Below are 27,953 nucleotides of genomic sequence, written 5' to 3'. Positions count from 1 at the left end.
TCAACTTGGACCTCTGCTGCTGCTGCTGTAGGGAGGTAAGTAGGGCGGCATTTCTGGTCTAGTTTGTGCTCACACTGGCTATCTTCCCCTGCGGGAGGCGGAGGCACAAGCTGCTGCTGCTGCTGCAGGAGCGCACTTCGCCAGTCACGTGGCGCGTCCTCCTCCTGCGCCGCCTTCGCCACCGCAGTTCCTGCGCCCGGGCAGCTTCGCCGGCACCAGCTCGGAGTGAGTGGCCGCCCTCCCGCCTCCTGCTGAGGAGGACGCTCCCCTCCTCCTCCTCCTCCGCGGCAGCAGGGATGAAAGCGGACTCCCCTTGAGGCGCCGGCCGCCTCTTCCTCCTCCTCCTGGCGATGCGCGCGCCCTTCCCCGGCAGGTAGGGCAGGTGAGCGAGCGGCGGTGGCGCGTTGCCCTCTCCGCGGGCATCAGGTGTCGCTTTGCGCCCTGGCGCGAGCAGGTCTCTCTCTCTCTCTCTCTCTCGGCGTCCCTGGTGGTGTCGCGTTCAGCCGGCGGCGTCCGTAAGCGCTTGGGGCCGCCTCAATGAGTAAGTCGCCCGGAGAGGCTGGTTCACGGATGGGGGGAGCGCATGGAAGGGAGAGGCGCGGTAGGCTCAGGCGCCCCAATGCGCTGCTTCTCTCGCCGTCCCTTCAAAGGTCAGTCCGGGCGCTCCTGCTTTCTCTCCGAGACAAGGAAAGGCTCTCCTCCTGGTTGAAGATCCCGCGGAGGTCATATAACCGGGGTGGGGGCAGGGAGGAGAGAAGGAGACAGACCTTCCCCCCTTCGTTTTGTGGCCCTTCTTCAAAGATGCTGGATTTTGGAGCTGAGCATCAGACAGGCAGGTGGACGCGCACAAGGATGATTATTTTCTTTAAATGAATCTCTTTCCCATGATCAGTTGGTATATCGAAATGGATGCTTTCATTGAGATTCCTGCATTGCAGGGGGTTGGACTAGATGACCCTTGGGGTCCCTTCCAATTCTATGAAATGTAAGGTGCTTACTAGGATGCCCCCAGGGATCCTTGCTTCTCTTCTCCAGTGCTTCGGAGGGAACTCATTGGTAGAGGGAAAGGCACTTTGTGCATGTTCAGAGGCATAGCCTGCTTGGTCAGATTTTCAGGGTTGAGGGGTGGCACTGTAAATAGATGGGGCTGCAACCTTTAACTGGTTAATATATTGGATTCAGCATCTTGCAATTGACTGAAAGGAGACCCCTATTAAATGGACAATTAAAAATGAAAGTTAAGTATCAATTTGTTTTATTCATGGATTTTGGATAATTTATACCCAGGCTTTTTTCCTTGTTTCAAAACTATTCTTTAGTCATGTAAGCTTATGCAGATTTAATCACATATCTGATCAAAACCAATTTGATTAATCTGTACAATGACTTATACTTGAAAGTTTGGTTGCAATCCTGACCACACTTACCTGGGAATATGCCCCATTGATTTCCTTGCTTCCTTCCTAAAAGAGGCTGGGATGGTGAAGAGGAAGTCAACAGAAACATGCTTGTTGTCTCCACCTACAATCTCTAGATCACTAGATGTGGGACTTTGATATGGGTATATCCAGTAACCTTGCAGAAATGTGAGTAATCATTCCGAATGCCTGATAATTTTACCCATGTGGCCGTGACAAAGTTTCTCGTTTAAACGGTAAAACAAAATGTGGAAACTTTGGACATGAAAATGTTCCTGATCAGTGCATTTGGCAATTTTAATTGCAGTCATTTATGGATACATTAGGGACGCTGTGTGATGCTCCTGTTAGCTAGCAATTTTTCGCATGTATCCATGTTGCGTATCTTGTCATGCTATCAGCCGTGAAAATGAACAGAACACCAATTCCTGTGTAAATGTGTGCCACTCTTGCAATGCCCTTGTTTCCATCAATTGGTGTGTGAGGGAGACAATAGAGTTGACATACGTTGGCACTTATCAGCTGCATAGCCAGCCTTGTGGGTTTTTTCAAGCCCAGATTGCATGTTAACATATTTTTAAAGAGCTAAATTACGGACTTCTATCTAGTGCAGAAATTTGCTGCATTTGTCCGTAGTTACGGACCCTGGTTTGGCAAAAAGTGAATCAAAGTCACTACTTTGTAGATTAGCAGCTGCTATCTCACATGTGCAGGATTTTCTTCTTCCAAAAATTGAGCTGTTTTTGTTTTCTATAATGGCAATTACAGTAACCCTATATATGTCTACTCAGAAGTAAGTCCTGTTGAGTTTAATGGAACATACTTTCTCAGGTAAATGTGTATAGAATTGCATCCTAAATGACCCAAAGAGATCAGGTCAGCATTTTGTGATGTTTTTCACAACTTGATTATATGTATGTTTACTTGAAAGTTAAGGCCCCTAGTGGGAATACTTCCCCGCTGAAAGCCGTCATCCAATGCGCATTTCCTTTGGGAAAAGCACCATCAGATTTACTTCTAAGCATACGTTCGGATTGAACTATACCTGTTCTTAAATGAATGCACTGCACCCTGCTTGTAGGCTCTCGGCATATTTTGGTCACTGCTGCAGGTAACACACTAAATAATTCACATACCATTTGCAAGAGATAGGGGCAAGAGAACTAGAAGCAATGTCATCGGTCAAGCTGTAAGCACTTCTACGGCATTTGTGTAACAAGTAGAGCAAAGGGGATGTTCTCCATTGGCCAGATGTAATCTACTTTCTGGGGACCTCAAATCTAAAGCAGCTGCACAGTTGCAACTAAGACTTCCAAGTACCTTCCTTCCCTTTACTACAGGGTTGGGGAACCTGTGCCCATCCAGAAATTGCTGGATGGAAACTTTCTTCATCCCTGACTACAGGCCACCCTAGCCTTAACAATATCCGGAAGGCACCAGGCTTCCTGTTTGACAGCCTCATTGATGGTCACAGAAATAAGTTAGTATTTAAAACTCAGGGGTAAAGAGAGGCTTTCCCTTTAGTTTCCTCACTTTTAAAGAATCTGCATTCTGCAAATAATTATCTTGATACCGATTTGTATTTAGTGAAAGCGAGGTTTCCCAAACTTGGGTCTCCAGTTGTTTTTGGACTACAGTTCCCATCATCCCCGACCACTGTTCCTGTTAGCTAGGGATCATGGCATTTGTAGTCCAAAAACAGCTGGAGACCCACGTTTGGGAAACCCCGAGTGAAAGGATGGGGAACCTGAGGCTTCCAGCTGTTGCTGGACTACAACTCCTAGCATTCCCTGATGATGGTCTCTGCTGGCTGAAGTTGATGGAAACTGGAGCACAACAAATGCCTGGAGAACCGCAGGGTTGCTGATTTAGTCAATCCATATCTTGGAATTGTATGTTGGTAAAAAATAAAGAACACTTTGATCTGATGACCCATATTACAAGAAATACAGATAAGTTCCAGTTAAGAATTTATATGCAAGGGTGTGGTTTTTTTGCATAGCTTTTTATTTTTTAAGAAATCTGTCTTCTATTATATCCAAACTCTAGTAGGAAAACCAGAAAAAAATCAAGATGTGGAAATACTGCGTTTATGGAAAATGCCTCCATTGCTCATCTCTAAAAATAGTGCTTTCTGTGAGTGAAGCATGGGAACTGTGTGTGAATTAGTTTTTCTGTACTCTTAACTAATTCACCCTTCCCTGCTGTGCTTAGTTGATGACCTAATAAGCCTGATCATATGGGTTGGCTGGTCCTTGGGATGAGTGTATATATCTGGTTTCTGTTTTACACTGTACACATCTGGGCTGTAAACTGCCACTCCTAAGGGCAGTGGTTCTCAAAGTGGTTCTTTCTTCTCTGGGGCACAGTTTCAGAACAAAAATTTGCTCGTGCCACACCAAATCTTTCTATTGATAAGAAATACTTTGGAAAACAAAAAGAAACCAACTCCTGGCAGTGTTTGATGTATAACATAGAACACAACTACTTTATAATATGATCATGGGACATCCAGAAAGTATAAAAACAATGCAGCTACATAAGAACATGGGACCATTCCCAAAATATAATTATAAACGAGCCTCTTACATATGTACCTTATGTACATATTCAAACTGAATGAGAGAGGCATGAGCTTGCTTTTGCCGGGTAATCTCATTTATATTAGGTCTAATTTGAGACAAACAAACTCTCATCTCCTCATTAACACAAAGAAGGCTTTCTCTCTTCTGATTTTTCATATTTGTCAAGAGTTGAAAATCTCTGTTCACAACAACATGTTGTGGAGAACTGCAGCAGAATAGCTAATGCTAACGAGGATTATCCTCAATATCATTTGATGTTCTCACTCTCATTTTGAAAATGTATCTGTCCAGATTCTGCAAATTAAAAAATAAAGTAAAATTCTGATTCGATGCTACACCAAAATGTTTAAAAGTTTCTTTGATGGTCCTTGAATCTTCCTGCCACACCATCCTCACCTGCCACACCCTTTGAGAACCACTGCCTCAGGTGGTTGGGCCAGATGGCCCTCAAAGATCCCTCCCAACTCTACAATTCTATGATTGTCTGATTCCTTCATGGAGATGATAGTCCAGCTCATATAGCAGAGATGCTCCTAACCACAAGTATAATATTTTCTGTTAGTCATTCTGAGCTTGCTAATGTCTCTTTGGTTTAATCACTGGGTTGCACGTTCCAGCAATGGAAAACCCTGAAGTGGTGGTTGTAAGCAGCTGCAGTTCCCATGATGATGAAAACGTCTACAGCTACAAGAGGCGCCCTTCAATGTGTCAGGAGTTGCTTCTGGAAGATCAGCTGAGAAGAAAACTTAAATTTTTCTTCATGAACCCCTGTGAAAAATTCTGGGCCCGGGGAAGGAAGCCTTGGAAACTTGGGATACAACTTCTGAAAATTGCCATGGTTACTATCCAGGTGAGAGACAATGGGAAAGCTGCAAGTTGCCTTTTAGAAATCCCCAAAACCATCTTATGTTGCTTGGATGTGACCACAAGAGGCTATTGATACTGAATTGAGATACTCATTTGAGAAATACATTTTCGGAGCCACAGTCATCCCTCTTGTTACGTTCGGTTCAGCTTACGTCTTTCCAGGATGCATCCTGCAGTGACCCGGAAGTACCGGAAAGGGTTACTTCTGGGTTTTGCCGCTTGTGCATGCGCAGATGCGCAAAATGACATCATGTGCAGAAGCAGCGAATCGCGACCCACGCATGCACAGATGTGGGTTGCATTCCTTTCAGGTTGCGAACAGGGCTCCGGAACGGATCCCGTTCACAACCAGAGGTACCACTGTACTTTTAATACTAATGGAAAATGTCAAAACTTGAAATAAAAGGGAAATGGCTTCAGTGTTTCACATTATGAAAGTTTGGGAGAAAAATAAATTCCTCTGATATTGGAGGACCGATAAACACCCAGCTATGCCACTAAGCAAAGTGAGAGGTGGGAGCTACCACCAGTTCTTTCGGAGCCCTCTAGATCAGGGTTTCCCAAACTTGGGTCTCCAGCTGCTTTTGGACTACAATGTCCATCATCCCTAGCTAGCAGGACCAGTGGTCAGTGATGATGGGAAGTGTAGTCTAAAAACAGATGGAGACCCAAGTTTGATAAACCATGATCTAGACACTTCCTTTTGTTGTCGCGTGACCTACTCTGGGCCTCCTAATCTGGCTTGCTGCGTCAAGCATGGTGGACAGTCTACAACTATACACCATACATTTTCCCCTCACAGAATCCTAGGGACTGTATCTTCAGAGAGTTACGATTCCCAGCACCCTCAACAAACTGCAGTTCTCAGGATTCTTTTGGGGAAGCCATGTGCTTTAAAATATATGGCATGTACGTAGCCTGTATTGTCACCAGTGGTTATTTTTTGGGTTGCAATATTGACCCCTCCACAACAGTGTTGGGAGTAAAATCCAACCTCCAGGCCAGTCAGCTTCTGCACATGGAAAGGGGAGGGGGTGTCATACTGTCCTTTGTCTCAGGCTGCAAAGCGCCTTCAGCTGACATATATTTAGAGTCAGTTTTATAGCCATTGCACTGTCTTCACCTTTGCAGATCCCAGATAATAAGCTCTGTGCAAATAGAGAGTGAGAGATGGGAAGGTTAAATTTGCAGGAAATCCACTGCTTGCATTCAAGGCCCAACAACGGATTGGAGCCAGGGAGGGATACACCCAGTAAATGGAGAGTATACTTCTACCTTACCAACTTTTTTTTTTGCCAAATCATATTAAGAACTGAAGAGAATAATAAGGTTGCATTTCTGAACTCAGCCCTTATACAGTGGTGCTTCACAAGAAGAAATTAATCCGTTCCGCGAGTCTCTTTGTCTTGCGGTTTTTTCGTCTTGTGAAGCACGGCTATTAGCGGCTTAGCGGCTATTAACGGCTTAGCGGCTATTAACGGCTTAGCGGCTTTAAGAAAAAGGAAACAAACTTGCAAGAACTCGCAAAACGTTTCGTCTTGCGAAGCAAGCCCATAGGGAAATTCGTCTTGTGGAACGACTCAAAAAACGGAAAACTCTTTCGTCTAGCAAGTTTTTCGTCTTGCGGGGCACCACTGTAAGTTTATGGTAAAGGTAAAGGTAAAGGGACCCCTTTACCTTTACCTTTACCCCTGATTATTAGGTCCAGTCACGGATGATTCTGGGGTTGCGGCGCTCATCTTGCTTTATTGGCCAAGGGAGCCGGCGTACAGCTTCCGGGTCATGAGGCCAGCATGATTAAGCCGCTTCTGGCAAACCAGAGCAGCGCACAGAAATGGTGTTTACCTTCCCGCCAGAGTGGTCCCTGTTTATCTACTTGCACTTTGACGTGCTTTCGAACTGCTAGGTTGGCAGAAGCAGGGACCGAGCAACGGGAGCTCACCCCGTCGTGGGGATTTGAACCGCCGACCTTCTGATCGGCAAGCCCTAGGCTGTAGTTTAACCCACAGCGCCACCCACACCCCAAGTTTATGGTAAAGTACCATAATTGTATTATTTTAGATGCCTGCTGAAAATGTTTTTGACGGGCCTATCCAGACACATCATTGGTTACCATATTTTTTGCTCTATAAGACTCACTTTTTCCCTCCTAAAAAGTAAGGGGAAATGTGTGTGTGTGTTATGGAGCGAATGCAGGCTGCACAGCTATCCCAGAAGCCAGAACAGCAAGAGGGATCGCTGCTTTTGCTGCGCAGTGATCCCTCGTTTTTCTGGCTTCTGAGATTCAGAATATTTTTTTCTCTTGTTTTCCTCCTCCAAAAACTAGGTGCGTCTTATGGTCTGGTGCATCTTATAGAGCGAAAAATACGGTACATGTTTTGTTGCGTTTCATTTTTAAAAAGGATGTTTTCCACTGTTTTAAAATACGTTTTTATTTTAAATTACAGGCGTGTGTTTGCTACCCTGGGATCTTTCGGGACGAAGGGTGGGATATAAATTTGATAAATACAAATATGGTCTTAGCCATAGTTGTCCACGCAGCAGGGAAATGAGCTGTGTAGAAATGTGCAGCTTTTAACCAGCTGAAATTATTTGGAATATAAAAAACAACAACTTTTGCTCTCTTTTCTTTCTTTTTCTTTTTGTGTGCGGTTGCCTTCAGCTGGTAGTGTTTGGGTTAAGCAACCAAATGGTAGTGGAATTTAAAGAGGAGAACACAGTTGCTTTTAAACATCTCTTCCTGAAAGGCTACACGGACAGACTGGATGACACATATGCAGTTTATACGCAGATGGATGTCTATGATCAGATCTATTTCGCAATAAATCAGGTAACTTCACTTCCTACGAGCCATCTAGAAGCAATTTACAATACAATAAATATAGCAGCTGGGGTTATTCTACAAGGGTGCCGTTTTCCATGAAATTTAAAGCTAGCTTAAAAAAACAACCAAGCTACTACTCCATATTAAAGTCATTTGTGAGCATTAATTGCACAGAAAATGGGTAGTAGGACAAATCTGTTGTTTGAATTTTATGGTTTTTGTACTGGCCGTGACTAGGTGGAATGCTCTGTCACAAGAGACCAGGGCCCTGCAGGATTTGACATCTTTCCGCAGGGCCTGCAAGACGGAGCTGTTCTGCCTGGCCTTTGGTTTGGACTCAGTCTGACCCTTATGTTTCCCTCCCCCTATGGTTTTGATCTATGGGCTACTATTAAAATGAGGCTGCATTTTAAATTGTATTTTAACCCATATTTTAATAAATTGCCCCCCCCTTATGTTTTTATTGTAATTTTACTGGTGTTAGCCGCCCTGAGCCCGGCTCTGGCCGGGGAGGGTGGGGTATAAATAAAAAAAATATTATTGTTATTTATTTATTTCACCTTTTCCCCACCTTTTACTTGAAGGAGCTCAAGACTGACATAGTACAAGGTTCTTTTCATACATTACCCTCAAAACAAAACTGTGAGACAGGCTGGGTTGAGTGGCCCAAGGTCACCCAAGCTTTATAGATTAGAGATTTGAACCTGGGTCTCCCTGTTCCTTGTCCAACACTACACTGACTATACAGACTTTCTGTACAGACAGAATTGTACAACAAAATTATTCAACACAAAAGCTATTTTCAGGTGCTTCTGCAGGGAATGGGGAACTTGTTAGTTCTCCCCGTGTTCTTGGACTCTAGCTCCCTTCAGCTTCAGCCAGCAGAGCTTAATGGTCAGGGATGATGGGCGTTGGGAGCCCAGCAACATCTAGAGCGCCACAGGTTCCTCCATCTTTGTGCTGTTGTCTGACAAGGGAGACCTTTAGCCCTGCCCCAGAGCTGCATGACTCATTCAGCTTTTTGCTTTGTTTTCAGCAAAATCATGCAGAGGTGTCTTGCACATTCCATAAAGAAGTAGGGACTCTCACCTAGTTTGCATGGTTACAGAGAGTGAGGCCAAAAGAATGTACCTGCAGATCTGCCGTACCAGTGTTCACTCCTCAAGTGATAATGGCTAAAAAAGGACTTGGGTCAGCTGTATGGTGTAGGGCAGATAATGGCTGATCCGTGGTCCCTGAAAAACATATTGCACAAGGCTTCTCAGGTGCTGACAGTCAGATGAATGTCTATGCATTGCAGAATGTTTTGCCCCTCAGAGTTTGATTTCAAACCATGCAGGCTAAAAATGGGCCACGTGATGTCAGGTGACTGGCCCCACCCACCTGTTAAGCTTAGTTCATGGATGGGTGTGTCAAGATGAAGGAACCCGCCTGCCAGATTGATCCAGTCCCCCACCTCTGGCTTAGGTGAAGAAGTCTACTTGAGCCCAAATCTGGGACATGTACTTGTTTTGATAGCAGCTTGAAAACCATTTTCTCACCGCAACATTTGGGAGCTAAGATGTGGAACCTGCCTCCGTCATTGTCTGGCTACCTACCCGTTTGGCAAGGCTAACAATATAAGGATTTCCTCGTAACCCATCTTGTTTCCATGTGGCCCAAGAGTCTGTACTGCCTGAGGCAGAGTAGCAAACGCTGCCAATCTAGGTGCAGAATACATAAGGCCAGTCGAGTTATTTTGGCTCTTGAGGGAACCCACCCCCAAAGTGCTCCTCCTTGTTTCTGGCTGTAAAAAATCCAAGAAAGGATCTGTGGCGATCACTTCATCCTGCCTAATGATAGGGCCGGCTCTGTAGTATTTCTGCAGGGTCACAGGCAGGCTAACCCCTGTTATTTGTCTTCAGCGTCTGAGCATAGTAATAGTTAATAGATAACACCATCCTCACGAGCCAAACTTAATTCCCAAGTCAGAATTCCAGAAACTCCTTCCCACTGATAAACTACCATAGTTCAAGAGCCTGTAGATACAGTCTCATTCAAATTGGTGCACGCCTTAGTGTGGTTTTTGTGAGGACAATTGTAGTCACTTGCTGGTTTTCAACTATTTGGGTTTCTCTTGTGAAACTCCCCGTGAAAAATCCTTAAAGGGCAAAGAAACTGCTCATCTTTGTCCTAATTGCTTGTTCTTCCCTAATTTATGGGAAGCAGGCAAATAGAAGCTTAATAAAATGCAGATTCCGATCTCGACTTTGTCCATACAAATTTAACTAAACCCAGTGAAACCAAACATAGCTCAGAGAACAACACTAAATTTATCTATGTAGATTTAATCATTTATCTGGATGCCCTCAGATGCTCCCTTGACCTTACAAGAGGATGACCTATTTCTAGAAATCAGAAGTTTACAAAATGAATAAACACCAAAGACAATAGAAAATGTTATTTTGTAATTACAGTTACAAAAATCTAATACAGCCAATAACATAAAATGCATTCAAAGCTGCACAGTTAAAATTAAACATCAAAAGCATGTTGAAACGAAGGTATTTTAAATAATATTTCCAGAGAGGTGATCTGTGCTGGTCTGCTGCAGCAACACCAACAAAGAGTCTTGTGGCACCTCAATGTTATTATGGCATAAGCTTTTGTAGACTTAGACTCCAGTTCATCAGATCCATGTGCCTAAAAACCAAGAGAGGGGACCAGAATATCTCCAAAGGGAGGACGTTCCACACACATTTGGAACCACTACTGGGATGATCCTGCCTCTGGTAGCTGCTTATCTGATATCGTGCATCAACAGGATGGAGAGAGAGTCATCTGAGCTTTCTCTTGATTGTCAGGCAGGTTCATACGGGTTCATTAACCATCTGTCAGTTTTGGGTTAGTATTTACAGCTGCGTACCATATCTGTTGGAAATCACGCCTACGAGAAGAGAGGAGCCGAAGAGACACCTATGGCCATATGCCAATACTTCTACAAGCGAGGAACCATCTGTCCTGGAAATGACACTTTTGATATCGATCCAGAAATTGAAACTGGTAATATATATTTTTATTACTCAAGACTTGTATTTGAGAGAGAGAAGGGGGTGGGGGGGGGGAGAGGTCAATTTCCTGTCATCACTCATATGCAATACCAACTGTTACTCTTGAGGTTTGCACACACACCATCCCATTCTAGAATCAATGGAGACAAAAGTACTTGGTTTCCTCCCCCCTCTATATAGCCCACATACATAATCTAGATCCATTGTGTTGCTGTTTTCCCCTGGTTTTTATTTATTTATTGAGAAACTGGTGTTCATTCTGAAATAAGAGCCCATTTCACATTGATTCAGCATTGCCCCACATTTGAAAAACAGATGTCGGCAGTCCTGACACCGAGGGGCTTATCCTTAACTGCCCAATGAAGTTGTGGGTGGCTATATACCAAGATCACAACCACCACTTCCTTCTTCCTTCTCCTGGGGCACGGTGCAGGGAGAAAAAGTTACACGGTGGGTAACTTAACCAAAGGGAGAGCTTCCCAATGCATGTCAAATCAAACATGCCTAACCTTGTGGACAGCAGGATCTTCCCAAACCTGGGTTTCCAGCTGCTTTTGGACTACAGTTCCCATCATCCCTGACCACTGGTCTTGCTAGCTAAGGAGGATGGGATTTGTAGTCACAAAACAGCTGGGGACCCAAGTTTGGGAAACACTGTTCTAGACTCTTCTTTGCCTTGCGAGATGCTGAGTACTTCCCAAAAAATCTGTCTTGTCTTTTCCTCACAGAATGCTTTTATGTGGAACCCATGCTGCCTTTGGAAAACAGGACACTGGGGAAGAACGTTTTCAACTTCACTCTCGACTTCCATAGGTGAGGCGGGAGTCCTCAGTGGCTGGTGCGCTCGCATGTTGTTGTTGGTAATGGTGAAATAAAATCCCCAAACTCTTCTTCTAGACTCGTGACTCTGCAGCTCACGTTCAAACTGAAGGCTATCAATCTCCAGACGGTTCGTCATCACGATCTACCAGATTGCTATGATTTCACTCTGACAGTAAGTACAGGCTTCAGGTTCAAATGTTCCCATTTGCTGTATGGCCCCAGCCAGTTTTTCCAAAGGGCGGGTTGGAGAAGGGGTGATGTGAACCCAGGAGCCCATCAAAGCCTCAAGAAGATGTGCGAGGCAGAAAAGGCCTAGCAAATCATGGGGATGAAGCTATCCATTGCAAGGGGCACCAGATGTGGCAGGGATCATTTCTTTTATTTTAACATCAATAGTTTGGTTCACCATTTCCAAATACTTATTAAACAATATTAAAGCATATGGAACATAGGTAAAGTGTATGGACTTGTGCTCCAGGGATATCCAGTTTATGAAGTATATATTCATGTTTCTTTTTCCATTACAACTTGGATTTTGCCGGTGGAGGATATGGAGGATGAGACATGGACAAAGTGATAATAGCCAAGGGAGATATTGAGTTGAGGAGATGTGCGGAGTACCAAAGCCCCATTTTCCTTGAGGCAGTTCAGCCATTTTGACTTCAAAGATTTCATCAGTGTGCTAAGGGCATCCTTCCAGAAGTGCTGGGGGGGGGACCACTTATATGTTGGGTCCTGGCAGGCCAACTTGGTGGTGTTGGGCAGCAGCACTCCAATCAGTGCTAGCCAATGAGCTGCTATTTTAATTCCTCCTACTATCCCTGAGCTGAGTTTTTGCCAAGGCACTGTGGGAAATTAAAATGGTGGCTTCCAAGCCTAGTTGCCTGGTGCCAACTGAAGCACAGAAGAGATTTTTGAAAAAGAAGATTCCAGGTCAATCATCCGTTGTGGGCATTGCCAGCTGCCCAAGGATTCAAGGTGCCAACTCCAGGCCTGTTTTCAAGAATATAATTTTGGCTGTCATGGTGCAGCAGTTATAGCTAAACCAGGAATAGCCAAGGTGGCACTCTCCAGACGTGGTCCATCTCCCATCATTTCCGACCATTAGCCATGTTAGCTGGGGCCAACAGGAGCTATAATCAAACAGCATCTGGCAGACACCAGATGTTCTTTCTTTTCAGCAAACAATTGGGAATCGTAAGACGTTTCAATCTGATGTGTCTTGCTAGAAGAATGTTTGTCAGATCCAGTCTGTCTTAATGCCTCGTCAGTGTGATATATGGCTTCAGAGCTTTCTCTCTAAATAGATAACTGCTTTCTTGTCTCTGACCCCACAGATAGTCTTTGATAACAAAGCACACAGTGGAAGAATCAAAATTAGCCTAGACAATGATATTGCCATCAAAGAATGTAAAGACTGGCATGTTTCTGGATCACGTAAGTAAAAACCTCACATTCAAGGTTTTTTGTCTCATCTTCTTTGCATCTAATGTCCAGGTCTTTAAAAAAATGCAAATTCAATCAGTGCAACAGGTGGGAGAGGATCAGCTTTGACTGTTTCCTTGAAGGTTTCATATTCATGAGCATGTTCCCTCAAGTTCGATGAAAACTTTGACTAGTAGAATTGCTTGGCCAGCCCAAATTGCACCATGATCCAAATATTAACGAAAAATAGAAACGTCATCTCCATTGAGGACAAGTCTCCTAATAGGAAATAGACTTCTCACTTTCTCTTCCAGTACAGAAGAACACGCACTACATGATGATCTTTGACGCCTTTGTCATATTGACATGCCTAGCATCCCTGGTTCTCTGCACACGATCTGTGATTAAAGGAGTTCGTCTGCAGAGGGTGAGTTTAGGGTTTGCCAGACGGCACTTCCCAGTGTATTGTCGTTTGCAGCTTCTCATATAATACAATTCTTCCCCTTTTTTCTCTATGTCTATGCCCCCTCTCTCAGGAATTTGTATCTTTCTTCCAACAACACTATAAGAAAGAAGTCTCTTTCACGGATCAGATGGAATTTGTGAATGGCTGGTATATCATGATCATAGTTAGTGATGTTCTAACCCTAATTGGTTCTACGCTGAAGATGGAGATACAGGCTAAGGTAGGTAGCAGGCTTGTATGCTGAACAGGAAATAAATGTTTCCTCTGCTCTTCAACTGGCCTTTAGTATCTTGGCATCCTCGGTTAGCAGCAATCCTATACATGCCAGTTCAGAAATAAGTCTTAAGTTCAATGGGGCATACTCCCAGCTTTGTAGGTCTAGGGATTGCTGCCTAAATATTTTTTGCCTGCTTTTCTCCCCATTCATGTTGTGATGATAAAGATGCTGCTGAATCAGGACCCATCAAGACCAGCATCCTGTTCTTACATTGAGGCTGATCAGGTGCCTGTACAAAACCCATAAGCGGGATTGGGGCAGAGCGTTATTCTCCCCTCCTGCTGATTCTAGCAAATGGTATTCAAAAGCATTGCTGCTTCTATAACTATGGAGGCAGACGTCATAGCAAGTAGCCATTGATAGCCCTCTCCTCCATGAATTTGTTTCATCCACTTTTAAAGCCATCCAACTTGGAGGCCATTGCTGGCTCCTGTAAGAGTGAGTTCCATAGTTTAATGTATGAAGTGGGAGCCGGAAGCATTTCTGGGCACGTGGAGGAATATCGTCAGTTGTGCATATATATTAAAAAAATGTTCTAATACACACCACTTTCCAAATACTAATTTCATCTAAAACAGGGTTTCCCAAACTTGGGTCTCCAGCTGTTTTTGGACTACAGTTCACATCATCCCTGACCACTGGTCCTGCTTATTAGGGATGATGGGAGTTGTAGTCCAAAAAACAGCTGGGAAACCCTGATCTAGAAGCAGCTCTACTCATCTCTCCGGTGCACCTTGAGTCTCTGGAGGCTCCTTGTTCACCTGGGTCATAGTGACACCCCTCAGAAAAAGAATGGCCTTACCTGTCTGCTATTGCTGCAAAAGTAGTTGATGTTTCCCCCTGATTTTTGTCTGGCAGATCTGGGGTGCCTCCTGTCTTGAAGGGAATAGAGAGGGTTTTATCTAGGACAGCTTGTACAAAATGCAGTCCAGATATCTTATCAAATGCTACATCTCACCAATTACAGATAGGTAGCCGTGTTGGTCTGCCATAGTCAAAATAAAAAAATTCCTTCCAGTAGCACCTTAAAGACCAACTTAGTTAGTTCTTGGTATGAGCTTTCGTGTGCATGCACACTTCTTCAGATACACTAATTGTATCTGAATTCAGATACAATTATTCAGATACAATTAATTCAGATACTAAGTGTATCTGAAGAAGTGTGCATGCACACGAAAGCTCATACCAAGAACTAACTTAGTTGGTCTTTAAGGTGCTACTGGAAGGAATTTTTTTATTTTTACATCTCACCAAGACAGGTGTTTGATAAGGAGGCAGGTTGTGATCCAGATCTACCTTGCTCCCATCCTCCCAATCACCACCATAATGCTACTAAGATTCAATGCTATTATACCTAATCTGGGTAGTTATACTAAACAGCTAATAACATTCCAAAATTCTGTTTCGTACAGAGTCTAACCAGCTACGATGTCTGCAGCATCCTCTTGGGAACCTCCACCATGCTCGTCTGGCTTGGAGTGATTCGCTACCTAGGCTTCTTTCAGAAGTACAATGTAAGGATTACCTAGGACCTGTTGCTATCTAGCTGTACTGAATGCAGGGCTGAAGTCTGATTGTCAATACTGGATTGTTTTGCTTTTTGTTTTGTTTTCTGCAGCTGCTTATTTTGACACTACGTGCGGCTTTGCCCAACGTCATCCGATTTTGCTGTTGTGCTGCTATGATTTATCTGGGCTATTGTTTCTGCGGCTGGATTGTGCTGGGCCCATATCACGTCAAGGTATTGCAATCTAGGGGTTTTTGTTTGTTTGTTTAAGCCTTGCATATAAATTTATTTAGCTCCTTCTGCCCCATAAAAAACCATAGCTACTGAGGGAGATGAAAAAGTCACTCGTGGATTTTATTTAGGGCAGTAGTTTCCAAAGCTGTCTGTGCAGAAGAAGAATCACATTCAGCTTGTGTAACAAGACTTCACTGTCCTCTCCTCTCCCCTGCAGCCTTGTGTGTAGCCTCAGAATCTGCTGCGAAGAGTTGGAGGACTCTTGGTAAAATATTTTGGAGGCACACCGGAAAAGGAGAGGAGTTCTGTTACACAAGTGGCAGTCTGCACAAAATTAGATTATGCCCATAACACCCAGTTTACTGCTGATTGGGACTCCAATTTTGCCTGTCCATTCCTATGTATGGCCCTGTATACGGAGATAGTATTAAAGTACTGTCCAAATGATCTACTACAGTGATACCTCGGATTAAGAACTTAATTCGTTCCGGAGGTCTGTTCTTAACCTGAAACTGTTCTTAACCTGAGGTACCACTTTAGCTAATGGGGCCTCCTGCTGTCGCCGCACCACCACCATCACCGTGCGATTTCTGTTCTCATCCTGAAGCAAAATTCTTAACTTGAGGTACTATTTCTGGGTTAGTGGAGTCTGTAACCTGAAGCGTCTGTAACCCGAGCTACCACTGTATTTATACTGTACACCACGGGTGTCAAACACAAGGCCCGCGGGCCGAATCCGGCCCGCCAGACCTCATCATGTGGCCCGTGTAGCTGCCAGCCCGCTTCCCCCTGCGAGGCGGCGCGCTGTGGGCGGGGATGGGGGGCTGGAAGGCGGACGGTGGAGAAAGCGAAGGCGCTCCCTTCCCGCGCCGTTACTCGGCCGGCCTGAGAGAAAAATTCTGAGGCGGCGGCGGCCTTCATCCAGGCTCGGGGGGCTATGGCGGGACTTTGCCCTCTCGGCGGCCTGGAGCATCTGGAGCTGGGGCGGCTGCGGGACCCACCAGGCAGCAGCGGCGGCGGCGGCGGAATCGCCGCCACTTCTTCTCCTTTTCCTCCTCCTTGCTCGCCGTTGCCGCCGCTCTCTTCTTGCTCGAGGCAGGCCTGGAGCCGGGACAACCCGGGCTTCGAGCCCAAGGAGGAGGCGGGCGAAGCGGCCAGGGCGGCTGGCGGGAGCGTGGCGGCGGGGGCCATGCTGCAGATGGGCGTGGTGGAGTGGGGTGCCTTCGCCCTCAGAGCCCGATGCCCGGGAGGGCCTGCCGAGAGCGGGAGGCAGCGGAGGTGCAGGCGGCGCGGCGAAAAGGAGGAAGGTGGGGGGGAGGCAGGCCAGCGGCCTTGCTCCGCCGGAGGCGCCCCGCCGCTGCCGCCGCGTTTCCCTCACGAGGAGACGGGCAAGGAGATCACTGAGCAGCCGCCGCCGCCTCGCCTGGGCCAAAGGGATGGCGCACCGCCTGCGAGGTGAGTCGCCGCCCGGCCGGGCCCTTCTATCGCCCTTCCCGGCTCGCATCTCTCCTGTTTCACCTTATTACTCGCGAGTCTTCTGCTCTGAAGACAGATGCAAGTAATCCGTTCAGCTCCTCTGCAACCTCCTTTCCCACCTTTAGCACACTTTTGATTCCCTTGTTGGCCAAAGGCTCTACCACAGACATGTCCAAAGTCCATTTCAGGGGCCTAATCCGGCCCCTTCGGCAGTTTATGGGGTAAAATCCTCAAAAAAACCCTCAACAACTTCAACCCTAAAAAAAAAAGCTCAACAATTTCAATCCTAAAACTTTGGTTGGCTCTCACGGCCCTTCACTTCATCAAATCTGGCCCTCCTTGAAAAAAGTTTGGGCACCCCTGCTGTACACTATGTGGCAGGGACCCCCCCAATAAGGTATATAACATGTTTGTTTGAACTTGCTTCACTGATCTGTCAAAAACAAACACCTTTCTTTTTTGTTTTGTTCTGGTTCCTCACTTCCAGTTCCGTTCCTTGAACATGGTTTCCGAGTGTCTCTTTTCGTTGATAAACGGAGACGACATGTTTGCTACTTTTGCAAAGATGCAGCAGAAAAGTTACTTGGTTTGGCTGTTCAGTCGGATCTACCTCTACTCTTTCATTAGCCTTTTTATCTACATGGTTCTGAGTCTCTTCATTGCCCTTATTACAGACACCTATGAAACAGTTAAGGTATGTGTGAACCTTTCCAGATTGATGCATGTTCCAGTTACCTCCCTCTTGGACTACTGCAATGCGCTCTACGTGGGGCTACCTTTGAAGGTGACTCGGAAACTACAATTAATCCAGAATGTGGCAGCTAGACTGATGACGGGGAGCGGCCATATAACGCTAGTCCTGAAAGACCTACGTTGGCTCCCAGTAGGTTTCCGAGCACAATTCAGAGCGTTGGTGCTGGCCTTTAAAGCCCTAAACAACCTCAGCCCAGTATACTTGAAGGAGCATCTCCACCCCCATCGTTCTGCCCGGACACTGAGGTCCAGCTTCAAGGGCCTTCTGGCAGTTCCCTCACTGTGAGAAGTGAAGCTACAGGGAACCAGGCAGAGGGCCTTCTCGGTAGTAGCGCCCACCCTGTGGAATGTCCTCCCACCAGATGTTAAGGAAATAAACAACTATCTGACTTTTAGAAGACATCTGAAGGCAGCCCTGTTTGGGAAGTTTTTAATGTCTGATGTTTTATCGTGTTTTTAATATTCTGTTGGGAGCCACCCAGAGTGGCTGGGGAAACCGAGTCAGATGGGTGGGGTATAAATAAAATATTGTTTATTATTATTTCCTTGTAGGGAACCAATGTTAATGTTTTTCTCCTACTCCCCAGTTATTAAGAAACTTCTCCCTTAATTGGATTGGGGTGCACTGCTATAGAGAGGGCCACCCCTGGGGACAACTGCTGCAATCTGGCTGCTAGAGCCAAAACATCTTGTTTCAGCAAAAAGGTTGCAGCTGGTCTCTTGTGGAAGGAAGGAGCCCCATTCTTTTCCACTTTAGGCTCTAGGTTTGAAGGGAAGTAGATGGCAGGCCACCTGTTTCACTTCAGACTTCTCCAGCTCTTTATCAGCTGAGAATTTGTATTTCTTTTTTTTATTAATTAAACTTGCCATTTTAAAATGTAAATACTTAAATACAAATCCTCATCTGCTAGCGTTGGAGTTGAGAAAGAAAAAGAGAAGCCATAGAAGAAAACACCAACTTACATAAAGCAGTCAAGGGCCACAAAATAAATCAGCCTCAGTTTAAACATATATGTTTCTATATATGCCATCCAAACGTCCCAATAGATATCCAAATGAATTCGATGTTTATAAGGAATACATTCCAATGCAACAATTGCAGTGAGGTACTTGGAGAATTGCATAGTAGATTTTGGGTTTCCCAAAAGCTTGAAATCTTAAATCCCAGCAACGACAAGGTTTTGCTAAATACACTTTTGTTGTCCTGCTGTTGGTTCCCATACCACGGGAATATAATTTAAAAGTACATGGACATTGCAAATATCTAGGATTTCTCCAGGACAAAATTAATGCCAACAGTAACTTCAGACCCAAAGGAAAATATCGCTGGACACACCTGCATCATATGCAATGCATTTTCAGCATTACATCTCCAGCATCTATCTGCATCAGACGTTGCCTCCCTATAAAGAAAGACCTTGGAGTCTGCAGCTGAGAATTAGTACCGGCAGATTTTTTAAGGCAAGCATCAAGGCACTGTGCATGTGCTGCCCTAATCTCTAGCCTGTTTTTGGAGTTTTGTGGGGAGGTGGGAAAGCATTAGCAAGAATATGATTTCCCTTCATACTTTGAAGATTCGTCTCCTATGGATTTGAAGAAAGTGCATTTTGCACGTTTACATGACAGGTATATAAAAATGTTTTATAATAAAATAAACCACTTTATCCTTCTCCCCTAGCCCAATTTTTCTACCCAGCAAGTCCACCCACAGCACTCCAAACCCCCCTTTTTAAAAAAACAACAGGTGAAATGGTATGCTCAATAACAATTAAAATTACATCTCTCCATTGATTTGCGTACAGTGGTTTGTTTGAGATTCCGCGCATTGATGCTAACAACTATTGGACCAGTTGCACTGACTCCAATCATCATGAAGTGTTTTGAGAAACTGGTGCGCCGTCACATTATTTCCTGTCTTCCATCAACTTTTGACAACTACCAGTTTGCATACAGAGCAAATAGATCCACAGAAGACGCCATCAATACCACTCTCCATGCTGCTCTGTCCCATCTGGAGCAGCCGGGGAGTTATGTGAGGCTGCTGTTTGTGGATTTTAGCTCTGCTTTTAACACTATCCTCCCCCATAGACTGGTGTCCAAGCTAGAGGCGATTGGACTCTCCAACTCCACCTGTCTCTGGGTTTTGGATTTTTTGTCAGAACGTTCTCAGAGGGTTAGAGTAGGGTCACACATGTCCACAGCCCTTAGCCTTAACACCGGCTCACCACAGGGTTGTGTGTTGAGTCCCCTGCTCTACACTCTCTATACGTATGACTGTACAGCCATCTATTCCAGCAACAAAATCATCAAGTTTGCTGATGACACTACGGTGGTAGGGCTCATTTCAGGAGGGGATGAGTCCGCCTATCGGGACGAGGTGGAGCGGCTCTGTGTTTGGTGTGGAGAGAACAATCTGGCTCTTAATACGGCTAAGACCAAGGAATTGGTGGTGGATTACAGGGGAAAAAAGGCGGACATTCAGCCCTTGTATGTCAACGGGGAACGGGTGGAGAGGGTGGCGGAATTCAGGTTTTTGGGAGTAGCTATCGATCAGGGCATGACTTGGAGCGCACATACCACTGCTCTGGTGAAGAAGGCCCAGCAGAGAATTTATTACCTCAGACTTTTAAAGAAGAACAATCTGAGTGAGAGACTGCTGGTGTGCTTCTACCGAGGCTCCATAGAGAGCATTCTTACATACTGTATTTGTGCTTGGTTCTCCAGTTGTACAGCTAGGGAGAGGAAGGTGCTCCAGAAGGTCATAACCACAGCCCAAAGGATTATTGGTCATCCTCTCCCATCTTTGGAAGAACTGTACGGTTCCCGTTGTCTTAGGAAAGCAAATAACATCCTGCAGGATTCATCTCACCCGGGACACGGTCTGTTTGCACTACTGCCTTCTGGCAGGAGATATAGAAACATCAAGTCAAAGACAAATAGACTGAAAAACAGTTTCTATCCAAGAGCTGTGGCCTTTTTGAATGCTGTAACTCGATAGTGTGACCTGGGAGTTTGATGGGTGTGGTGTGGGTGTGGCTGGAATGTGGTTTGTTTGGTTGTTGTTGTTGTCTTGCTTTTGATGTTTTAAGGGATGGCATCCAATTTCGTTGCACTTTGTACAATGTTGCACTTGTGTAATGACAATAAAGAATCTATTCTTCTATTCTATTCTAACAACAACACTTTTTTTTTTTAAGCACTACCAGCAAGAAGGCTTTCCAGAGACAGAGCTCCGTGCATTCGTAGCACAGTGCAAAGATCTACCAAACTCTGGGAGGTACAGGTTAGAAGACGAAGGCCCTGTTACAATCTTCTGCTGCTGTAAAAGGTTAGTAACTAAATGCAAACCCATGTGGAGAGTTGTTTCCAGAAAGTATCACTGCTAGCTTGTGCTCTCTGCTCCACCCCGATTAGGCAAAACTGAACTGGTTGCTACAGTTTCCAGTTTGGCAGCTGCCAGATTACAGAACTGAAGTTTATATAGGCAACTCCCACTTATGTTCCGGGGCCCCACACACATAAATGAACCTGCGTGAAACGGGGAGCACCCTCTAAAAGCCCTCCCTGCCGCTCTCTCTTCAATCCATAAAAATACTGTATCTAAAAATATCCACAACTAGAATTGAAGCTTTGGTGTCAGCAGGAGGCTGGGGGGCTTGCAGGAAAACAGCTTCTGCTGCTGCACTCCCCTGCTTGCCAGCTGCTAGCTGGGGAGGCTAAGCAGCGTAAACAAAGCCCCACTGTGCTGTCTGTCTTTTCATAGCTTCCTCCACCCACACTGATGTACTCTTTGGGCTCTGGGGAGGATGTCTCTGTGAGCCACAGGGACTTTCACACTCTCTCCTACCATTTCTGGGTATGAATTGAATTATTTCCTGGTGCCGCGTGTATGTGTGGTCATGCACGAGTCAAACATATGGAGGTGGGGGGAGTGCCTGTATTACTCTATATTCCAAAATAAGCACCGAGCCACTCTGTATTATACACCCTCTGCAAGATGCACTTAGTTCTATTTGAATACAAACTACTTCAGGCACAGGCAAACTCAGCCCTACGGATGTTTTGGGACTACAACTCCCATCATCCCTGACCACTGGTCCTGTTAGCTAGGGATGATGGGAGTTGTAGTCCCCAAATATCTGCAGGACCAAGTTTGCCTATGCCTGAACTACTGCATTTGCCTGATATGTTTTTAAATGTGATCCCCCCCCAGGGCAGATTTAGTGTAGCTATAAGGGCCTGGGGGGGTCTAAAAACCATCAAGAAATGTTCTTTGGGCAGCTCCAAATGATACCGGGTTTAGCTAGCAATGCATAACACATGCTCCATAGTCATTTATACCTATATTCACACAGATTTGCATTGAAGCAGCATATCTGAGAGTAGCAAAAAATTAACCATTGGGCAGGATAGGATTCTCTGGAAAGTGAAAGTCTCCCACTTGCATCAGTGTATGCAGGCCCAGAATGAGGTATGGGGATGTGAATGGGGAAATGTGCCCTGAGTGGCAGGTTGCCCTCCCCCGGTGCTGGTCAATAGTTCAAGGATGTTGGGAGTTACAGCACAACAACATTTCACTCCTCACCCCCATTTCAAAGGCAACTGGGGCTGCCAACAAACAGGGCAGCAAATCGCCCTGCCTGCTTCATGCTCTTTGAATATCTCTGGGCCTGTGTGGGCCCAAGAGGCATCCAGGGGGAAACAAAGGGGAAAGGGGGTGCCACTGGAAATCTGAACTTTCCAGCAAGGTAGCCTGAGGTAAATTTTAAAAAAATCCAAAAATTGGGATTGGCAGGTATCAAAAGAAAGGAGTGGAGGGTACCACATTGACGACCCCAAACTTAAGGCACGTTCATGAGGGATCCAGACGATGCATTAAGAAGAAACATGTTGTGGGAAGGGTTTTAATGCAGGGCCATAACAATGGGCCACAGCATGTATCACTGCACTCTTTTGGCAGGAACTGGAAATGTGATCTTGCCCGTAAAATGCAGTACACATAATGTCTTTCGCACAAAACAAGTATTGCTTCATGAAACCAAATGATATGGTGTTTTGAGCACACCAAGCTCAGCCGAAACTGCTTATATGCACAATGAATTCAATTATCAGACATGCAGTACAACCCTACAGCAAGTTTACTTAGAAATAAATATTGAGTTCACTGAGACTTTATTTCCAGGTAACTATGCTATAGTTTTAGTTGTTCCATTAGTTGTGTTCCAAGGAACTAATCTTGATTCCACCCCCCCCCCTTCAAGGTCTTAATGAGAATAGCAAGAATTCTTGAATATATTCGGAGATTCCTGGACGGCGCTCTCATTACAGATACTTAACTGAACCATCAAAGAGAAAATTCCTGTACACAAGGCACGTAACACCCACGAAGGTCCTTGCAAGATTAGCTAACTTTAATTACTTCCTAGTGCATTCATTAGAACTTCAGCAAAAATCAAAGCAGAATTGCCTGGGTTTAGAAGCATTGTTGAATATAGGTATATTACTATTATAGTCCTACAGGCACCATGTGTGAATACTGTCCACTAATGATTAAGGACACTAGGTGTTTTTCAAAACTGCTTTGTTTGTTTTAGTTCTGTGTACACATCTGCATTGCAAGTTGAGGCAGTGGCCTTCTTGATGCTGCCAATGGGTCAGGGCCAAAGTGAGGGTGCAGAGAATATCAAAACTTGTAAAAACCTAATGGGCTTCAGGAGGGCCTTTCTTCAGAGGGAACTCACAGGAACTCAGTTCCAGCACCTCTCATGTGGGTGCTGTCATTCTGTGAGAACGAGGGAGGTGTTCATGGTGAGTTCTGGCACCTCTTTTTCTAGAAAAATAGCACTGGGCTTCGGTCTGATAAAAACCTCTTTGAAAAGTACCCAATATTTAGATGTAGCTCAGCGTCTTAGTGCATTAAACAAGAAGTTGCTTGGATGAGTTGAATGGAAAGACTCTAGGCCAGAGGTAGCCACCATGGTGATCTCCAGATGAACTAGACCTCCAACCATCCCCGACCCATGTTTGCTGCCATCCCCAGCTACGCTTGCTGGGGCTGACGAGAGGGCGACATATTGGCATTTCCTGCCCCAGACAAAGAAGCATAATTAAATAAGAAAGAAAATATATTTAGAAGAATTAAGAGTTTACATGGTATTAAAAGTGAAAAAAATCATGCTAAAAATGGAACTGCAAAGCACAAGAATTACAATTCAAGCTTTCTCTACACTTGGTCTATGACACTGTGTGACCCAGCAAGTCCGTGTGTGTGCAGAAAATAGTTCTATATTTAACGTATCTGCAAATTTGGTGTCTCAAGCATGTGCTGTTTCAGACAACAGAGAAGAAAAAACTCCTCCACGATGGACAGCCTGGGTATTATCCAGCCTATAGAAAGTTCTGTGTTAGGTACAAAAAAAGCTCTCCCCTTTAAATCTTCTAATATCAGTGGAAACTGCTGTAGTCTTTGGCTAGACAGAAAAGATTAAACCAATGACAGTGAGAACTAGCAAACCGGGTTGGCAAAGGAGAGTATTATACACTCCACGAGAAAACATGCAGGTAGAATTTGCCTCCTTTTATGGCAGGCCTGGAGAACATGTGGCCCTCCAGTTATAGTCCTGCAACATCTGGAGGGCTACAGGTCCCTAATCTCTGCTGGTAGATGCCCCACGTGGAGGGTCCCATTCACAGGAAGGCGGCAGTTCCTCTCAAACACCTAGCACTTAGCAGGAACGGTAGCTGGAAAATGGGATTTCCATCCTTCTGAAAAAGGAGTTTGGTCAACTTAGTTGATGAAACCGCATAAAAATCTTTCTAATTTGCTACACACATGTTCAGGTTTCTTCAGTGTGGTGTAAACAAAGTCTTAGTGGCTGGTGTTCTCTGCCATTATTTTGATTTAAGTGGACAAAGAGACCAGGATTGACACTCGCTGGAAAGAAGGAGGGACATTCCTGTGTTTCACATCCATTAACACGAAACAAGGTGGTCAGAGATGTGAACACTAAGTAATGGAAAGCCCTAACGCATTTCATTGCAAATGTAGTGTAATTTTTCAAGCCTTTATATTAAACAAGTGCAGACTATTTGCAATAACATAAGAGTGGGCAAGCACATAGAACTACTCTAAATATAGCTCTGAAAACAATTCTGCAACTTGTGTTAGATGTTAGAACTGCTAAACACTGATCCAAAACCTTTCTGTGGAACCCGACTTTTATAGATGCCTTATTTGCTAAATTATATTTACTGAGAAAGCAAATGTGAAAAAATAAAGGAAATCTATTTTTAGACTTTTAAATATTTCAGATGTAAAAGCAACAATCATGACAGTACTACTGAATGAGCAGAAAGACTTTTTATGTACTGTGTACAAACTTTGGAAAACATTATGTGTTGTTTGTTCACATTTTATAGGATGCTATGGTTAAGTATTTAACTTGAACATTAATTAATATTGACACTGAGAATAAATTTTTGTTCAACCTGCACTTTCTCCTTGCTTCTTTCTTGTATTTTGGAAAATATTTATCGTTGCTGTTTGGCTGAAATGGATCTACCCAAGTTTGTAGAGAATGGTAAAAGAAAGCGGAATCATAAAACTGCAGGGTTGCATTATTACAAAGAACATTAGCTCCACCTCCCACTAAAATCCTTTATGCCTATCATCCAGATTGCAGCCCACCAAAAGAAAGCAGCAACAGTGAACAAAAACAATTGTTTCTATTTTTAATGTCACTGTGCACCAGAATTTCTTTATTTGGGGGCAAGTCCAGAAAAAAACCATTTTTCTGTTTCAAGCATCCTGGCACCTGGCCTCTGGAATTTCTTCCAGCAGAATATTAGGCAGCCGCCTTCTCTGTTGTCTTTTTGGTGCCTCCTGATGACCTTCCTCCTTTGACTAGATTTTTAAGGCTATAGAACTTTTATCTTATCACTAAGTAAGCAGAGCTGCCTCTATTGGTTGGAATGAAGGAACAAGACTTCAAAGTCATGTCTTCCAGGCAAGCTTAAGCCTCATCACGTATCACTTAACCACTGCCAATTTTAGGGTTGTTTTCACCCACTTTCTGACAAAGTAAAAAAAGATGTGCCTTTTTCTCCCATGAAAAGTGGCACCTGCTGAATCCTGCTTGTCATAGAAGTCTTACAGAGTGAGAAGGTATCTTACAGGTTATTTACTCCAACTAAAACCTTGAGAATGGAAGGAAATGCCTTACTCAGGCATTACAAAGAGGCAACATGAACTCATGCTAACTTCCTGTATGTTCTGGGGCAAGTTAGTCCGTTCTACTCTTGTAGGCACCACACACAATTTCAAACCCTGTTCAAGGAATTAAATGCAGCACCTCTATTTGTTTGCCCCCATGCATTCTACTTTCAAGCAGAAATGCTCTGTTAGGCTATCATGGCTATTAGCTGTTGACAGACCATCATTTGTGTTTTTTGTTTTGATTTTTAAATATTTTTATTATTATTAAAGATTTCTTAGTTTACAAAAATACGTGCATTGTCTCTTTTTTCAAGTTGTGTTTTCTACAGATCAGTTTCATTTGTTTTGAGACATTAGCGTTGCATACATTGTTAGGTTAGGTCCTTGTTTCACACATAAACAAGACAACAAGAAGAATCGGCCGGCACCATACAAATCAATCCGGCTAACCAAAAGCACACACATACATACTCCACTCACACAAAAACAAATCTCACTGCAGCCAACCAAAGACAACCAACCACACCCTAGGATACCCCCCAACCTCTCTTACCACCAGGAAATACAACAAGCGAATGGTAAGAGAACCCACACAAGTGACGCTGACACAAAACCCCACACATACATACACTAAGCAAAAGAACAGAAGCATTGCCACAGACCATCATTTGTGGGATCCATCTGGAAATCCATTGCAATCACATCTTCTGTCATTTGAGTTCTGTGATGAATTATCCATCATACTGCAGCATCTTAGAAGAGGCATCCATCCCAGCCTTTCATAAAATAGCACTTGCCATGTGCAGTTTTTAGATGCAGCTGTATTTTGTTGTTGTTTAGTCATTTAGTCGTGTCCGACGCATCGTGACCCCATGGACCAGAGCACGCCAGACACTTCTGTCTTCCACTGCCTCCCGCAGTTTTGTCAAATTCATGTTGGTAGTTTTGAAAACACTGCCCAACCATCTTGTCCCACAGCAGCTGTATTACGGATACCTAATCAGAGAAAGGTCACGGCTCTTTGACAAAGCATCTCTTCTGTATGCAGAAGGTTCCTCATTTAATTCCTGGCATCTCCAGGTAGAAGGACTGGGAAAGATCCCCTATTTGAAATCCTGGAGAAGCGCTGCCAGTCAGTGTAGACAATGTTAGGATCGTTTCAGGTTAAGAACGGACCTCCAGACCGAATTAAGTACTTAACCTGAGGTACCACTGTACCAGTCAGTACAGCAAGCTCCCACATAGGTTGCAAGACAGTATAGTGGTACCTCAGGTTAAGTACTTAATTTGTTCCGGAGGTCTGTTCTTAACCTGAAACTAACCTGAAGACCACTTTAGCTAATGGGGCCTCCCGCTGCTGCTGCTGCGCCGCCGCTGCATGATTTCTGTTCTCATCCTGAAGCGAAGTTCTTAACCCGAGGTAATATTTCTGGGTTAGCGGAGTCTGTAACCTGAAGCGTCTGCAACCCGAGGTACCACTGTAGTCCTCTCCCTCCCTCTATGGCAAACCCCATTAAACCAAATGGGAATTAATTCTAGACGTGCCCTCAGGACATTTTAGACTCTGGCTTCTGAAACGGCCTTATGGGGGCGGGCTCCCTTCCAAACAGTTAAGGAGCATTAGTTCGCAAAATCTGCTAAGCTGCGTTCAAACGGGGAGTGGGCAAAGTTGATGGGGATTCCCATTCAAAAGGTGTGCATGCGCTGTGCCTGTGATCATCATGCAGCGTGGGGCTTACCTGACACCCCCCCTTTTTTTATTCCAGTTGGCGCCCCTGCACGCCTAGGTCGGGCCAAGACCCAGTGGGGATCCCTCCTTTCTCCCGACTCGACGGGCCCCCGATCTCCCTCTCACCTGCGAAAAGGCCTCCCGCCCCGTCGAGGGAAGCCCAAGCCGGCGTCTCGCCCACAGCTGACCGCAGCAGCTCCTCACCTTGGGCGGCGGCAGGGCGCCTTTAAAGCCGAATGGCGGAGCGTCCCCTCCGGCGCGCACGGAGCGGGTCCTCCGACGCTCCGAGCTCGCCAAAGCGCGCA

At 44.9% G+C, this 27,953-nt stretch overlaps 2 protein-coding genes across 10 annotated transcripts in view; one reads left to right on the top strand and one right to left on the bottom strand.

The window, feature by feature from the left end:
* Nucleotides 1–27,869, bottom strand: part of DNAI3 (dynein axonemal intermediate chain 3) — a 66,284-nt gene extending 38,415 nt beyond the window's left edge. The window contains exons 1-3 of one of the 5 annotated variants that reach the window (XM_081193993.1): nt 27,775–27,792; nt 14,537–14,610; nt 8,826–8,929 (exon numbers count right to left, since the gene is read on the bottom strand). Coding sequence is in view for 1 of the 5 variants with exons in the window: in XM_081193990.1 (XP_081050116.1) it covers nt 14,537–14,606; nt 26,582–26,633 (122 nt within the window). In the remaining 4 variants the exon portion in view is untranslated. Of the gene's footprint in view, nt 1–8,825; nt 9,484–14,536; nt 14,623–26,581; nt 26,649–27,774; nt 27,793–27,852 lie in introns of those variants that run through there. The other 4 variants (XM_081193990.1, XM_081193994.1, XM_081193996.1 and 1 more) reach the window with 4 other exon arrangements.
* On the top strand, nt 171–25,197 carry MCOLN3 (mucolipin TRP cation channel 3). 5 transcript variants are annotated; one of them, XM_081194046.1, is made up of 14 exons: nt 171–373; nt 4,621–4,853; nt 7,533–7,700; nt 10,583–10,736; nt 11,473–11,557; nt 11,642–11,738; nt 12,904–13,003; nt 13,306–13,418; nt 13,528–13,677; nt 15,147–15,248; nt 15,353–15,475; nt 17,439–17,645; nt 20,902–21,032; nt 22,966–25,197. In XM_081194046.1, the coding sequence occupies exons 2-14, from the start codon at nt 4,623–4,625 to the stop codon at nt 22,970–22,972; spliced, it is 1,668 nt and encodes a 555-aa protein (XP_081050172.1). In that variant the 5' UTR covers nt 171–373; nt 4,621–4,622; the 3' UTR covers nt 22,973–25,197. The 5 variants fall into 5 exon arrangements, with proteins under 5 accessions (XP_081050172.1, XP_081050173.1, XP_081050175.1 ...); XM_081194047.1 differs by having other exon boundaries at nt 171–382; XM_081194045.1 differs by lacking the exon at nt 171–373 and adding an exon at nt 393–541.
* Nucleotides 27,870–27,953: the final 84 nt, after the last annotated feature.

The sequence above is a fragment of the Podarcis bocagei genome (assembly GCF_964188305.1).
Source record: "Podarcis bocagei genome assembly, chromosome: 5".
In the NCBI taxonomy this organism is placed as follows: domain Eukaryota; kingdom Metazoa; phylum Chordata; class Lepidosauria; order Squamata; family Lacertidae; genus Podarcis; species Podarcis bocagei.
Note: the sequence above shows the minus strand (reverse complement) of the source record. Positions and strands in the feature narration are given on the sequence as shown.

Excerpts from the sequence above, each read along its gene's own strand:
- MCOLN3 (XM_081194045.1), top strand. Across the intron at positions 11,739-12,903 it reads GCTATGATTTCACTCTGACA|ATAGTCTTTGATAACAAAGC; the intron begins GTAAGTACAGGC and ends CTGACCCCACAG. Across the intron at positions 13,004-13,305 it reads CTGGCATGTTTCTGGATCAC|TACAGAAGAACACGCACTAC; the intron begins GTAAGTAAAAAC and ends TTTCTCTTCCAG.